Genomic DNA, 17,068 nt, shown 5'->3' with positions numbered 1-17,068 from the left:
CATTGAATTTTCTGATTAATATAAAATTTATTCAACAAAACAACAAAAACAATGATTTATTTTCATGATCAGTTCCTGGTAGAACATGAATGTTGACGAACTTGGTTCATTTATTAGCGGATGGGTGGATGATGAAGTACATTAAATTTTATTACATTTATTATTTTTTGTTACGTTATGCGCTGGACAGCTAAAAAGTAATATCTCTTGTTTCAAAGATTTTCAACGTAGAAGATAATTTGCAACCATGGTAACGGTGTGTATTTTGGCGGGAATTTTGGTGCATTAAGCGTTTTTTACAGACGTCTACAAAGACCCGGTACCCTGAGATTCTCTGGAGCCGAAATCATCAGCAACTCTGGCAAAAACAAAAAGATTACTTACATAGGATATGGTTGAATTATTTACATCACGATTCTTGTACAAAAGTAATTTATTTTGTTCATTACAAACCTCAGTACCACAAGCCAGCTAATTATTTTAATCAACGAAAGTGCAGTGTAATTATAGCGAAGAGGCTTAAAGGCTCCTACAACTTGGTATTTGTTAGTTTCATGGAATAAGGAACGTGCAATTAATTTAAAATTGCATTTCATCATCTAACTATAATTATTTTACTAGTCGGAATTATTTTTCTTTGGAGCTGTAAGCTGATAAGATAAGATTTACTTTGAGGACTGTCAAATATCCATATTTAATAATTTGCCATCAAATTTGTATTTATATCGCGAATTTCAAAAAATCAAAACAATTTGATATCAGAAGGACATTCCTCGTATTCAGAATGCAATTTGGTGTTTCTGATGTGCTCTCATGGCCCCACAAAAATACTGTTTGTACGTGTAAACGTTATTTGCGCAATTTACATGACCTGTAAGTCGAAAGTGTACAACATTATCTTTTACGCTGTTTGTTTGTTTGTTTGTTTGTTTGTTTGTTTGTTTGTTTGTAAGGGACACACGCTTGGGTCCATGGAAAATTCATGGCTCAGATAAGCCAGGCTAGGTAGCCTTTATATAATTCCCAAAGCATGTAGACCATCTACAAACGATATTGTGTAATTTTCAAACTATGAAATTGCATGCTCAAATGTTTTAGTTGAAAGATTAGCTCAGACAAATTTAATGTTACTGGCTTTCGAGAAGCTTTAAAAGTCACTGCAACTTGCGTTAAAAATACAAACTCTGCCATTCACAAAGCCGTGCTGTTTGTACTATTGCTTGTAGTCCATCTGGCTTTCCTTACGAAACCACGCGAAACCGTTATATCATCGGTAATCGCCTCTGGACCAAGACAACGATTGCCACAAAATGCTTTCAACACAGCTTGTCTATAATGTCGACAAGTAAACACATACAAAAATGGATTAATTATACTGTTCAATATCAAGAATGCTCGACCTATTGTCAGAACCGGCGATTCCAATTCAAATCCAATCAAGTCAATCTGTCCAGTCAAGTCCAGAACGTCATCTAAAATCCAGACGCGATAGGGCAGTTGACAGATGAAGAAGATGATACCATTTAGGATGAGAGTCCGTGTCACTTGATTTCGGACCTTGTCTACCGAAGAGGTTTTTCCTAAGTTCCGAGTCTTTCTCAATTCATGAATGATTCTTATAAAGAGCACCGTGTTTATTAGAAGAGTTACCAACATTGTTACAACTACTAAAACACTTCCATATATGTCATACACAACACTCAGAGGCTCACAATCTCTGATGGTATTAGGAAAAGTTTCAAATTTTTTCATATCAGGCCATACCACGCAGTAAGTTATGAATTTCCAACTCTGTGGTACCTGAGTGAAAGTAACAAGAAGAGCTAAAATCCATATCGCTGCAAGAAGTTTAGAGACCCTACCTGGTTGGGACTTCATGTTCATATGTTTTATAGGATGACATACTGCAAAATAGCGTTCCACTGTTATGAGGGTGATCAAACCAAGAGAAGTGTAATACCACCAATTTACTGAAACGGTAGATATTGCACATTCGATCGAGGAATACAGCAGGAATTCTATGTTCACTTGGGTATTTAGAAAGATGATTACAAACCAGACATTTACTGAGAGTAAAAACAGTAAATCACAGACTGCTAAGTTGGCTAAATATGATGTGGTGACCGAAATACGTAGTTCTGGAACAACAAAAGACATGTAGAGAAATGCGCCGTTACCGATGACACCTATTAATGATATTATAGGTATGAGTACCGTCATGAGAAATCTGTCGGTTGGTCCATACAGTATGTCTTCTGCGTCTCGTGGAGTCGTTAGATTTAGGAAATACTCTGCTTTGCTACAAGTTTCAGCTGTTGTGGTATTGAAAAATATGTTCATCGACATCTTGGTATTGAAAAATGTTTCCATTGTAGCCGGGATTGTAGCACACCGTCGGCGCGTATATAGATAAAAAATATTGAAGAACTTTGAGATGTACGCTGCAGTTGGTCTCTGTTTCTGTGACTCTCGTATAGTAAACCAAAACGATGAGTTTTACTGATAAATTACAAGCAAAATTCAACTTGATTTGACGTGTTCATTTATGCGTGTTGCAGTAAGAGAGATATCAGAGAAATAAAAGAACGCGATGTCCTTGTATAGGATTTGACATGAGAAGTCGAAACGGATTTGGTTTAAGTGACCAGTCTTGCGTGAAATTTGTTTGTAAGATATGTAAATTTGCTCATCAAAAAATAAAACACTCGTGTGACGTCACTGGTGATGACATCATATGGTTGATATTTTTCGTCATAAATCCTTGGTGGGTGGAGGTCGCGTCAAAACAATCATAAAATATCTTTTATATTTTTATGCTTGTTTGAAAATATGACAGGATTTAATGGCTTCTGAGCATTGACAAAAGGAGGAAACGTAGCGTACTTGTGAAGTTGGGAAGTCATCACTGGTCATGCTGGTCATGAATATAAGTTTTAACAAAATATGTTTGTCTGCAGTTAGGCCTACACAGAGATTTCTCACGTGCGTGTCAGTCCGATATGTCGCTGTTTATAAGCGCAACCTTACTCCAACTTGAACAGCTACGTTGTGAAGACTATAGAATAGATAGTCGATGTATCGGTAAAAAGGTATATTCTGGCAGTAAAAATGCGTAAATGTGGCTTGTAAAATTGCTTTTCCCCACCTTGGCTCGCCAAAAATTTCTTGGCCACCCCCCCCCCCCCCACAATTTTACCCTCCCCCAGGGCTCATAATTATTGCACAGCCCCTAAGCAACCGATACGCTAACTATAAAACGGGGTCGGTCCATCCCCGGGGGGCACTTCAATATGAAATGGATATAGGTGTAGGGCTGGCACTTTCGCACTAAGGGGCATTCGGTGAGAGCAAAATGTAAAAAATATGGGGTCATTGGGTGAGAGCATGATTTTTGGCATTCGGTGAGAGCAAATGTAAAAAATATGGGGTCATTGGGTGAGAACATGACCTTTTTTTTTAAATGGAATCTTTGGATGAGAGCCAAAAAAGCGCCACAAAAACCTCGAAAATCGGATTTCTAGTTCAAAATGGCTTCAAATTTCATTGTTTTTTCAAAATAAGTAACAAAATCAGTGATAAATGAAAGTTGCTGTTCAAATTGAACTTGTAAGGGTCTTTGGGTGACAGATCAAATGGAAAAATAGGGGTCTTTGGGTGACAGAGCATGTGTTCGTAAAAAAATATGGGGTCTTTGGGTGACAGCGATGCTGAAAAAGGGGGTCTTAACAGCCCTACATACGCGTCACCTCCAATCTAAATGAAAAACAGATTTCAAGGGTATTAACCACAAACCATGCTCTAGTCTAACGTAGGGATTTTAAAACTTCGCTTCAGCGAATGGGGCTGTGAAGGAGTTGAATGAAGTTGTGTTAAATTTCAGTAATTGTGCATTTTGAGGTTTGTTGTTGATATAGAGCTATATATTCAGGGATTCAAGTTTTCCTGCTTTTGCAGGAATTCCTGCTTTCATGAAGTCCAAATTCCCGCACTTTTCTTTATTTTCAGCCCGTTTTGGAGGCTTTTGGCCCAGATTCACGCACTTTTCAGGCTTTTTCCTTCAGGTCAGCTTGCATCCATGTATAAGAATGCAGTTTTCGAAATTAGGAATGATTCAATTTTTTGACAAAGCAAACCAGCAACAATTTTCTCAGCGTCAAAATTTCGTCAATTTCAACATTGTTCAAATTGTTAAAATTTGGACAGACTATTGTCGACATTTGAATCTGAAAGTTACGAATTTGCAAATTTTCGATGCAACAGGGTATTTATTAACGACCACACATTCGTTCTCGGTGAATATCCAGCGTTTCAGAATGAATGGATCGCCCGTTGATCAGTATTGACAGTTTTGATTATAATGTTAATGAGTACTCACTTTGAAAATTATATTTCCCCCATTTCGAGGAATAGTGTAATTTTGACACTGACATGCACTATAATAGATGCTTAATGGTTTGGGGCATATACCATTTGCTTTATTTGATCATCGTGAAGGGCATGTTTTGTTTATCTCTGGGTAATAGTGGTGCTTTAGACATCCCTTTAATAATTTAATTTATTGTACTAGGTCAATATTGGATTTTGGCGGGTATTTGCCGAATGTAATAACTATCTATGAACTAACTAAATAACTAGCTAAATAAATAAATAAATAAATAAATAAATATAAAAATGTGTCGTCACCCATGGTCATCCCGTAAATGAAAAGGCTGCGCTTCTATACTAAACCATGGAGTTACTTGAATTTAAATTATTTTGTTGACTTCAACTACAGTGTTTTTGTGCTATAGTATATAGCATAAATATAGTGTTATATTCATTTATATCATAGTTATGTGCAATGATTTCTACACGTTTTCATCATTGCTAGTCTCATGATAAGGCTGGCAAGTAAAACATACAGATTATACTATTCAATATCAAAAATGCTCGACCTAATGTCAGAATCAACGATTCCAATTCAAATCCATTCAAGTCAATATGTCCAGTCAAGTCCAGAACGTCATCTAAAATCCAGACGCGATAGGGCAGTTGACAGATGAAGAATATGATACCATTTAGGATGAGAGTCCGTGTCACTTGATTTCGTGCGCGCACGGTCTACAACTCTATTTCTTAGTTCCCCTATTATATTTATATACAATGCCACGTTTATACCCATTGTTGTATGGTACATGGTCATCCCGGAAGCAGTACGTTGCTACTTATTTTGTCGACTTCAACTCCAATGCTTTTGTACTAGCCGTGCTATGTTCATTATCATATTTAGGCAGAGGATTCGCCTTACGGCACAATACAGTATTACAATAATTTCCACAAAATGCTTGAAGCATAGCTTGTCTATAATGCTGGCAAGTGAATACATATAAATATGGATTAATTATGCTATTCAATATCAAGAATGCTCGACCTATTGTCAGAACCAACGATTCCAATTCAAATCCAATCAAGTCAATCTGTCCAGTCAAGTCCAGAACGTCATCTAAAATCCAGACGCGATAGGGCAGTGGACAGATGAAGAAGATCATACCATTTAGGATGAGTGTCCGTGTCACTTGATTTCGTGCACGGTCTATAACTCTATTTCTTAGTTCCCTTATGATATTTATATACAATGCCACGTTTATAACCATTGCTATCACTAATGATATTAATACCAGACAACTTCCGTAGATATCAGCGGATACATTCAGCGGTTCACAATCGTTAATTGTTGATGAAAGGTTAGCAAATTCTGGCAAACTTGGCCACATCACGCATAATTGTGTATATTTCATATTTTGTGGAATTTGAGTGAGGGTTATGAGTAAGGCAAAAATCCATATTGCTGTTAATAGTTTAATTGTCCGTGTTTTTCCTTTGATATTGTGGTGCATAATTGGCATACATATAGCGACGTAACGTTCTACTGTGATTAGAGTAACAAGTCCCAGAGATGCGTAATACCACCAATTGACGGATATCACAGATACGGCACACTCGAACGCTGAATGCAACGGGAATTCAATATTCACTGACGTATTGAGCACTATAATCAAAAACCAAACATTTGATGACACTAAAAACAATATATCACAAACTGCTAAATTAGCTAGAAATGCTGTAATGATATCAGTGCGTAACTCTTTAATCTTTGCAGACGTGTACAAAAACGCGCCATTACCGATAATACCGATTAAAGAAATAATGGGTACAAGTGCGACCATCAGAAATCTGTCCGTAGGACCATACAGTAGCTTCGCTGCATCTTCGGGATTGGTTAGGTTTAATACACCGTGCGTTTGGTTGCAATCGGCTGAAAACTGGAACGAAGTTTCCATATTCGGCAATTATGTAGGTAATGACATGAACCTTTCGCTAAACCCACTGTGTTGTAGACTAAAAGCTGTATGGTTCAAACTTCAACCTACATGCATGCACCGTGCGACTCGTTTGCTGACTCAATCATACTGCAGTTACTGTCCGTTTTCCTATACACAATACACAGTGCTCTTTCCCATTGACGCGTGACCTTTACAAATAGCCCTACGTTAACAGTATGGGGATATGACTAGTTAACGTCGCTGTGTGAAAAATAACCGGCCAATATTAAAAGTACTCTTCTAAAGTTCTAGAAAATATAGTTTTTAACATGTCCTAAATTTTTAGCTAATTTAGATGTTTGGAAATATTCGTACTTTGGTGTTTTAGTTAATGTTATAGGTAATAGTACATTGCCTAGTTAACGTCGCTGTGTGAAAAATAACCGGCCAATATTAAAAGTACTCTTCTAAAATTCTAGACAATATAGTTTTGTAACATGTCCTAAATTTTTAGCTAATTTAGGTGTTTGGAGAGGGTCGTACTTTTGTGTTTTAGGAAGGACATGTAAACGACAGATAACACCAAAAATATGAAGAAATTATTCCCCAAACCGTGTTAAGTCAAAAATCATTATGTTGCTCATTTTCAAGAATGCTGGTTTACAAAAAGCACGCCATTGTCTGATTTCGTGAACAAAGCCACACATAACATTGTTTCCTTTCGTTTCCTTTATAATCGGTTACCCAACTGAAGCTATGAATACCAGCTTTATTGCTATATCGCACATGAAAACAGTCACTTGTGCACAACCAGAGAAGATCCGATTTAATCAGTTGAGCTGTTTCAATGAGTGTTATCTTGGTTTAATAGCTTTTAATGGGGTTAAGTCCTGCAAAGGTCGAGATGAATTCTACTGTAGACATGACTGCATCATGTGCTATTGGTTTTAATCATGACACCCACATGCGCAGAAGGGTTGAGTCGACTCGGTCGGCATTGAAATGGTTCTATGCTAGGAGAGCTCCAACTACAAGGTGTCCCATAAAACATGTAAAAACGTTACGTGTAGAAAACGAACCGTATTATGGGATGGCACAACAAGATAACTACCGTTTATCAATGGGAGCTGGTGGCCTAATGTTCATGATGGTGATGGTGTTTATTTGTTGTTTAGTTTAATTGTAATACGTTGGGTTGGTAAACTGTTCTTTCTTATTCAGTTTAATCTTGTAGCAAGCAATCATTCCCAAGTTGTGTTTATATGTTCATGTGCAGGATGCGTAGCCCATTACCTACTTTATAAGCAAATAAAGATACAAAACCAATATAGAAAAAGAAAAGAAATAGCAGGAAGCAACTAAGAAAGATAAAAGTAATATAGTATGTATACCGGTAGTTCGAAGAAAGAAGCAAAGTATACAGAATAAAGAAAACCGAAAGTGAGAACGAAAAAGACATAGAATTATGAGGAAGTGAAAGAAAGATGAGTAAACAAATTTAAAATTTACAATGAAAGACCAGGAAAAAATTAAAAGGAAAAGAAATGAAATGAATCTAAAGTTGGATTGTTCATATTTGTTTCCCTTCAGAAAAAGATATTCATCAAGGCAGTCCACTTTCTGCACTATTGTTTATATTATCTATTGAAGGTTTGGCCGGCAAAATAAGATAAGAATTGGGATAGAATTATTGTAATACTAGAGTATGTATATCAATGTAAAACTTGACCAACCTGCTGGTCACGTGATAGAAATAGTGTAATATGATAATATCTGCATACATTGACGTACTCTAGTTTTACAATAATTCTCAGACTACGGTGAAGCTTTATTCCAAAATTTTACGAGTTTAACTCAACTACTTGTAAGTTGAATTACCAAAATATTTGACGATACTAAAAACGATATGTCACAAACTGCCAAATTAGCTAGAAATGCTCTAATGATATCATTGCGTCATTCTTTAATCTTTGCAGACGTGTACAAAAACGCGCCATTCCTGATAATACCGACTAAAGAAATGATGGGTACAGGTACGGCCATGATCAGAAGTCTGTCCGTAGGACCATACAGCAGCTCCGTTGCATCGTCGGGATTGGTTAGGTTTAATATACTGTTGTTACGAGCCGCTTAATATGACTAAAGGCCAAAAACACCTTTATCCCAAATTCACTTCAGAATGCACAACAAAACACACGGATTAATTAAGTTAACAATATCTAAGTCTTTAATTGAAAGTAAAATATGATTGGTACAATATATGACAACAAATGCAGTACAAAATAATCACACAATCACAATTTTAACTACTCAGTACTTAACCAGCAGTCTTCTTTTAGGTGATCATAGAGTTCTTGCAATGTTCTGGAAGGCTGATGTATATATCCTGATTCAGTCTCCTGCGAAAATCACTGCTCAGCGAAGCCCACTGTACACTTGCATTTATAATCCCATGTGTAAAACCCTTTGCGTATAAAATCCTCGCTCAGAAATGGTGCTGCTTTCTCCACACTTAATTAACTCCTTGCGCAGTTCTCCAAACACTAAACTCCTTGCGCCGTTCTCAATCTCCAAACACTTAACTCCTTGCGCCGTTCTCGATCTCCAAACTGGCGCTACTTTCACCTTTCACACAATTTTTTCATGAAACAGGCCTGTGTCGCATACAGTCCCCTTGTTTCCAATTACATTGACAGATGTGTTGTTCATAAACCAGACTTCAGCAAGTCGACAGAAGAATATTATTTCCTTTCTTGGAAGAGGTACGCACTTTGACGTAAACTAGATCTTCTCCGACATTACTGGCAGGTAGTAGTTCATTGACTACATTGACTACACAAAATATTTCTGGTTCGCAATTTCCTTTCTTTGAACGAAATGGACTGTAAGTACATTAGCTAACCCAGATCAACACTACAAACTGTGAAGAATTATGTTCAGCTTTTCTTATATACCAAGCATTGGGAAATCCCATTAACCCAATTGCTATTTTACAAAACATGATGCAATCTTGGAAATTCCCACACCTTAATTATAACATTAACCTTTCTCATTACATCACTTCCTGCGGGTTTCCCCCAACATGAATGATGTCACTTTCACTTTACAGTCTATGGGGAATTCCCAACTATCCAAAACTAGAAATGATTCAATTTGTTGTTGGTCAACTTGATGCAAGAAAGGGGAGTCCCTAAAATGTCTCATGAAATAGATTTTAATTGTAAACAAAGATAAATAATCAAATTAAATTACCCAGGGTACATGACACTGTGCGTTTGGTTGCAATCGTGTGAGAACTTGAATGAAGTTTCCATATTCGGCAATAAACATGGAACAAGAGACTCATATAGACCAGCTATCAGATATGTACTCTCTGTAATCTTCAGTTAACATGTTTTAAGTGGCCGCTCGTTTAAGTATACAAATTCTGGCAAGCTACACTGTCTTGAAATCTTCCAAGAGACTCGCATAGCAAATGAAATGTTAAAATCTTCATTTATTTTATTGAAGCACCCGTAAGCATTATTTTTGATTGAACGTTCGGATAACCACTGGCACCAGATCAAGAACATGTACCATGACAGATCTCATCCGTTTCTTTTGTTCAACCACAAATTAACCAAATAAAGTTTGTTACAAGTGCGCACCTTTACCAAAAATTGTAACCCAATGGAACATTAAAGTTAGTGTCAGTCAGGGACAAGTGAATTGCGCGCAATCTCCGCGCAATTGGCTATTTTTTTCCTATGGGCAGGGATACATGATTTGCACTGAAAAAAAGTTCCGCGCAATCTTCGCGCAATTGGCTATTTTTTTTCCGCGCAAATCGCTTGCCCCACTATACCCTTTTTTTTTGCATGTTACATCGCGCACCGAGTCTACACCCTGTGCGAGATATCCAGTTCAACAGGACTTTGCACAGTAAACTACATACAGATGCAGATTATGTGGTGGTGTTAAGATGGGTGTGATGTAATGATAACACCAGTGGGTAACACCACCATACTGTGATTGTTGTTTCTTTTGATTATTTGCCAAGAAATATATTTTGAATGTTTCCAATAGTCAATGTTCAATGTTTTTAATTGTTAATGGTCATCCCGGAAACGGAGAGTCCACGTTGCTACTAATCTTTAGATACAAGGAGTTGAGTTTAAAATAAACGCATAATCATTGGCAATAAAATTATTTTGCTAACTTCAACTCCTATGCGTTACAGCGCAATACAGTTTTACAATAATTACAATGCTTTTACCAAATATTGATCAAAATGCTCCACCAATAATTGTCAGAACCAACGATTCCAATTCAAATCCAATTAAGTCAATCTGTCCGGTCAAGTCCAGAACGTCATCCAAAATCTAGACGCGATAGGGCAGTTGACAGATGAAAAAGATGATACCATTTAGGATGAGAGTCCGTGTCACTTCGTTTCGTGTCAGGTCTACTACGTTTTTGCTTTGAAGCTACAATGCTAGACAAAATAGGTTGGAATGAAAAATAGAATGTGCACCTTGTAATGGCCATATTTTCGTTATTTCTAGAGTGATGAAAAGGCGCTTTCTATAGTGTCAAGTCTAAACATTACCCTCACCCCCAATACCTGCCCCACCAATCAATGTTGGGTACTACTGAGCACACATGAATAAAATGTCAGGATTCAACATTGATCGGGGGGACGGGGCTCATTTACAATACCGTACTAATTTCATTCCAACCCTTTTGTCCAGGGTTATAGATGCCAAGACATACTTACAGACCTATGACATAATGCTCCAAACTTAATGATGCCATGATACAAAATACATACAATTTTTTCTGATCCTTTTTGCCGCAGAGAAAGCACAATTTTCTTTTATGGAAATAATTATTTAATTTATATTTACTTTGACTTCCTAATATTTTTTTTCAAATTCTATGTGTACTTTTAATTTGCTTCCAGAACTCAGAACCACAGCAGCTTATTTTTGGTATGAACATATTTGTTATATTTCAATTTTCAAGTTTAGTATTCCAAATGAGATTAATTTTCACGCAAGAACTGCATAATGTTATTTTATGGAAATATTTGTTTGAATAAATAACCACAATAACTGATCCGGGAACCGATGAAGGTCATCATCACAATAACAATGGCCATAAAGTGTATCCATAATAGTACAGTGAACGCACTAAAGTGATCTGGTATAAAATGCGGAATAGAGGTCATTGTGAACAATACAAAAGAGTCAAATATATATATATTATTCTGTGTGCGGCCGGTTCCTGCCATTTTGATTTTGCCATTGGTAAGCTAATGCTAGATTTTGTTTCGTACTTTTTATTACATAATTGAATAAACAATATTGGACTTAAACTCGGACCCACACTCGGTGTACAAACATTATTTTAAGTTAATCAATATTCATATTACACTAATATTTTGTGGTATTATTAATTAATATTAATGCCGGGCATGAATGCTATGTCCATATAAATAGTGGTATATGGTGGTGCAGTATTTTGTACTTCCACGTTGGTTTCGTTCACCGGCGCACACCGACATCGCTTAGCTGGTTAGCAGAGACACTAAAATGAATACACGTGATCGATACACGTGAATGTGCTATGCACGATTTGATATTCAGGCGATAAATCTTTGGATACCGGGGTAGAAAATGATGAATATCTCCCGTAATTTTTTGTTCTAAAGAAGCCATATTTATTTCTTTGCACTTGAACATATGTGTTGAAAGGATATGATAGTCGTTAGCTTGCGTTTTGAGAAAGAAGCGTGCGTATTGAGCTCAAAAACTGAAAAAAACTTCTGATTTTATATGTGCCTAACTATAGCGCAGCGTAGGCTAGCTGCACTCACTCGTGGAGGCAGTCTAAAAGCAGATGACCTCATGGCGTATACATGTTCACTCACACACAGAGAGGTCAATTACCAGGCTATTGTCGGTAGCCTTAGTCGGATGTCCCTCGGCTCATTATGCGTCTCAAAACTATTAAACAGGTCGGAACAAAATGGCCATGCGTGGCTGTGGATTCAACCTACCATGGCGATTTCTGCCATGAAGATATCGGGCGATGACACTGTGTCACGGCTCACGCGTAATTATTAGCGACACTTCCGAACATATTGGTCCTGTGCACTTTCTTGACAACAAAGCAAGGTTTTGAAATTTGAATTGTCTGTACTCTGATTATGCCCAACTTACAACTCTTGTATTATTTATTTTTACAGCGAACTATTAACTTTATCAGGTTGAAGCACCAATCACATGACGGCAATATGGGTCAAGCTATTACGTCATCGTCTGAATGTCCTTTTGACATCCTCACTGATGATGCGCTCATTATCATCTTTTCGTTTCTTACGCTATATGGACGTCTTATTGTACCACATCAAATAGGCCAACATGGTCTCTCTAATATTCCGTCTATAACGCAATGAATCACATTCAATATTCAGTCTATATTGCACTGTATATAGGGCATAAATAGCGCCCTCTCTTGATACCTAAAGCGGTTCCCGCACCACAGATTATGTACAACAAGTTGTAATACACCGAGTGACAAACTTTAATTAACTATGACATCATCCACCAATTTACATATCGCCGTGATTTAATAGTGTATTTACTATGCAAATAACCCCTTAAGTGTAATGGGAACTAACCCTTTGTTATGCTAAATAGCTTTCCCAATTTTACGTGCTGAATGCCACACTCGCCATACCTCAGTAAACATCAAAAGAGGAGCTAGCTGTTTTCCGTGTGTGGGAATGTCTAGCGTATTATTTATGTGCATAATATTTGTGTATTTGTCAAATGCCAAATATGGGTATTATGACCAATATTTATGAAAATTGCAAGGTACCTATAGGAAAAATAGCCGGATGGTGTCCAAATTTGGCGAGAATATGCCTAATATACTATTACTATGGAGTGAGTTTGATATTTTTATGAATGAACTGAAGTATGAATGGCAGCACGCCGTCATCTACATCCACATTCAATACGAAACAGCGAAATGCTTGGTTGAAATTACATCAGGTACCTGTGTCGTTTTTGTAATTTTTTAATTTTGTTTGCATGTAATATGAAGATAACATATTCAAATCAATATTAATTGTGATATTTTGGCCTAAATACATTTGTTTAGCAAGATACGGCTTTCGAAAGGAGTGGATGCGTGCAATCGGCCCATACCCTTGAGTGTGTGATTATTTTCTAATGAGCTGAACTATGGGGTTCAGCTGTTTGTCAGTGTTACATTAAGGTTACTCTTGTTTCTTGCCCTGCGGGGCTCTTATATTGGGGTCCCACTTGAAGTGCTTAGTCGTCGTATGGGAGTCACCGGCTTCGGGCCGGCCGGCCCTGCGGCCTCGATGGGGTTGTTTTTTTGTTGATACTAGGGCCAGCGGCGTAGCTGGGATTTTGTCCAGGGGGCAAGACTGTATGGGGCGGGGGCCCAAATTCACCAAATTTCCCACTGGGGGGGGTGGGGGCCTAAATAGACCATTTTGCCAGGCTTATTGATAATAATCGTATGGTATTGCATATCGTATGGATTCCCCATCTCTCTCTCCCTCTCTCTCCTCTCTTTTTACCTCTTTTTCCTCTCTCTCTCTCCCTCCTTTTCCCTCATTTTTTCCTTGCACTAGGGGGCGGGGGCCCAAATAGGCAATTTTTGCCAGGGGCAGCCCCCTGCCTCCCGGCAGCTACGCCACTGACTAGGGCCTAAACACTCCGTGGGACCCCATATAAGGGCCCTGCATGGGCAAGAAAGCAAGAGTAACTTTAACGATGACAGGCTGTCTCTACGGGGTGAGGGGTATTGGTCCTGCAACTTTCTTGACACCAAAACAGGGTTTTGAAATTGGAATTGTCGGTAGTCTGTACAAATATGCCCAACTTACAACTCTTGTATTATTTATACAGCGAACTATCAGGTTGAAGCAACAGTCACATGACGGCAATATGGGTCAAGCTATTGCATCATCGTCGGAATGTCCTTTTGACATCCTCACTGATGATGCTCTCATTATCATCTTTTCGTTTCTCACACTATATGAACGTCTTATGGTCATGAGGTACGTATGTAAAGGACAATTTCAATACACACGCATGTTTCAGGGTGTGACAAGACCCCATCCTCCCCATTTTTAAATTTGATACAACCTTTGTTGCAGATGTGGTAAAAGGATGATTTTAGCCTCAAATTAAATGAAAGCTAAATATATGGAAGTATTATTCCATTGCTGAAGATCACAATGTTCCCGGTGTCTCAGTGTTCCCTGCACTCAGCCAAAGTCGGCTATAGACATGAAAAGTGCAAAGGTCACGCCTTGCCCAGACTATAATTCTTCGCTTAACCCTATCATTACTGATAACTCTGGAATGCCACCCACCATCACAAAATGAAAACACACTTTGCGTTTTATATTGCTGCAAATCGACAAGCACATTGTGCTGCATGCTGCTGACGGTTTTGTTAAATGTCGATGTTTCAATTGATGTCTGGTTACAAATTATTGATGGGATTGCCCCTACTATTGCCAAAACCTCGCCGGGGAAGCTTATTTTGGAAGCTTATGACGTAGGTTTAAAGGGGTCTTTCGGAGATGCGAGCGATCTTTCTTGGCTTTCTGGTTACAAATCGAATGGAAAAACCAGAAATGTAGGACATGAGCAATTTAGGGGTATTTTGAGCTGACATTTCAAAAGTAAGGGTCTTTCGGCGCTCTATTCAAAATCAAGGGTCTTTCAGGGCTCTATTTTCGTATTTTCGTAAAATTTAGTTAGTGGTCTTTTGGAGCTACGCGGTCCAAAAACAGAGGTCTTCGATCCAATTTTAAATCAATACTAAACATCACATTCCATGTTTCTTTTTGACTTTTCTCCTTTTCCAGAGTTTCAAAGAGATGCAATCAAATATTATGTAACCCTCAAGCATGGACACACGTTGATTTCTGGCAACAGCATCAAATTAAAAAAACAAAACTGAGAATTACCAGACCCAAGATGGATGTTTGGATGTTTCCCGACGACAAAGACACTGTCCTGGATTTCTTAAGGAAATACACCAGTGGTTCATTGAAATATATTTATCTTAAGGTTGCTAGCACAAAAATCCTTTTGTACCTAAAGCAAAACTGTGGTAACCTTGAAACACTTTCCTTTTTATCTGCGTATGATGATCCACCAGCAATGACAGATACTTCTTACTTTTTATCCACGTCTCTTTATTTTCACGACAGAATACCTTTACCAACGACGCTTAAAACATGCGAACTTTCTATGGACAGTAAAACTCAATCTGAGTTTTCAAATACCATGAAAGGTGGCAAGTTATGGGAATACTTGTTTATCCGTCTTAGGCAATGTAAAAACCTGCGACGTCTGACACTTTACGGAATGATTTTGACACGAGACAGTTTTGCGGCACTTTCCGGTTTACCGATGACTGAACTCAGTTGCCTTGATGCAATTGTTACAAGATCAGAAGAAATACAGAGTAGTGATCTGCAGAATGAATTCACGAAACTGAAGTCCTTTAGATTTTCAACTAATAATCCGGATACCGAGAGATGGTTCAATTTAGACAAGTTTTTGTGTGGTATCATCGCCACATTGCAGGATTTGAAATATCTAGCATTAGCTGGAATACAGCCACCGTCACACGAAACCTCTGCACTAGTTATCACCGCATTGACGCAACTGGAAATATTGGAACTTAGTGGTGCGATCGTTACAGATGAAAACATTGGACTGATTTCTAAACATCTCAAAAGACTGGCAACTCTAAAGCTAACAAACGGAGAATATAGCCCATCTGGTATCAGAGTTTTATCTGGTCACCCATCTATCGAAAAACTTTATCTATTGCAAAACCATCAGTTACAGCCATCACCAGAGTGGCTTTTGGCCGTGTATGGTGTAATACTTTCTCTTCCAAAGATAAGCTACGTTAAACTGATAGGAAACAGGTTAGTAGCACTACACGCAAAGGAGAAGATACCAAAGATGACTCGGGATGTTCAGATAGAAGTTGAAAACTCGGAAATTCGCTTTGAAGAAGAGTGGTGGCAAGATCATAGACATTGTAATCTGGACTAGACTATTATGTCAGAAATAAATTCAGTGACACTTCCCTCAATGACAAAAAGAAAATAATCACGAGAAAAACTTTTAAGTTACTGGATTGAGGAGCCCGATATATTATATCCATTGGTACCAAAAAGAACAGCTTAGGTCACAGAAAAAATGTTTGATTGGCGTAACCCGACTGACCCTAAAATTAGGTCCGACCCTAGAGGGTTTAAAAAAAAAAATATTTGCAAAAAAATAAATAAATTTATTAATTTATTGATTTCTTTTTAAAAGAAGCAAAAAAAGTTCCAAGGCCTTTATCCAACGCAATTTACAGCTTTAAAAGTAAAAAATCAAACAATTTTCTTTTTTTTGGCCTTATTGGGTGAATGGTATAGAAATCCAGAGAGAAAACACCACTTCGTAATCGTAAAGCATGACTGTTGTAACTAAAAACTAAGAAAGACAAGCAACAGTAAGACTAGGTTTGGCATCTCCTAACATGTCTGTAGTGTCGGATCCTGTCGAGTCACGTGAGAGACATAATCATGTCTGAATCTAATGAATGACGTCATGGACTTGGCAATATACTTTTACCAACATTTATATCGGTTTGAAATAGTAAGGTATACAGTTATGTAAAATTAATGTATAATTACCTATAACAGTTCACTGAAATTTACATCA

At 37.7% G+C, this 17,068-nt stretch overlaps 2 protein-coding genes across 3 annotated transcripts; one reads left to right on the top strand and one right to left on the bottom strand.

The window, feature by feature from the left end:
- Window positions 1–1,191: 1,191 nt before the first annotated feature.
- On the bottom strand, window positions 1,192–2,346 carry LOC140138374 (somatostatin receptor type 5-like). Its single transcript, XM_072160281.1, has one exon. It carries the CDS (start codon window positions 2,344–2,346, stop codon window positions 1,192–1,194), a length of 1,155 nt encoding a protein of 384 aa, XP_072016382.1.
- Window positions 2,347–14,014: 11,668 nt separating this feature from the next.
- On the top strand, window positions 14,015–16,645 carry LOC140136913 (uncharacterized). Of its 2 annotated transcripts, none has more exons than XM_072158564.1 (2): window positions 14,015–14,382; window positions 15,202–16,645. In XM_072158564.1, the coding sequence occupies exons 1-2, from the start codon at window positions 14,066–14,068 to the stop codon at window positions 16,406–16,408; spliced, it is 1,524 nt and encodes a 507-aa protein (XP_072014665.1). In that variant the 5' UTR covers window positions 14,015–14,065; the 3' UTR covers window positions 16,409–16,645. The 2 variants fall into 2 exon arrangements, with proteins under 2 accessions (XP_072014665.1, XP_072014666.1); XM_072158565.1 differs by having other exon boundaries at window positions 14,017–14,382; window positions 15,550–16,645.
- The last annotated feature ends 423 nt before the right edge of the window (window positions 16,646–17,068 follow it).

The sequence above is a fragment of the Amphiura filiformis genome, chromosome 17 (genome assembly GCF_039555335.1).
Source record: "Amphiura filiformis chromosome 17, Afil_fr2py, whole genome shotgun sequence".
Lineage (NCBI taxonomy): Eukaryota > Metazoa > Echinodermata > Ophiuroidea > Amphilepidida > Amphiuridae > Amphiura > Amphiura filiformis.
Note: the sequence above shows the minus strand (reverse complement) of the source record. Positions and strands in the feature narration are given on the sequence as shown.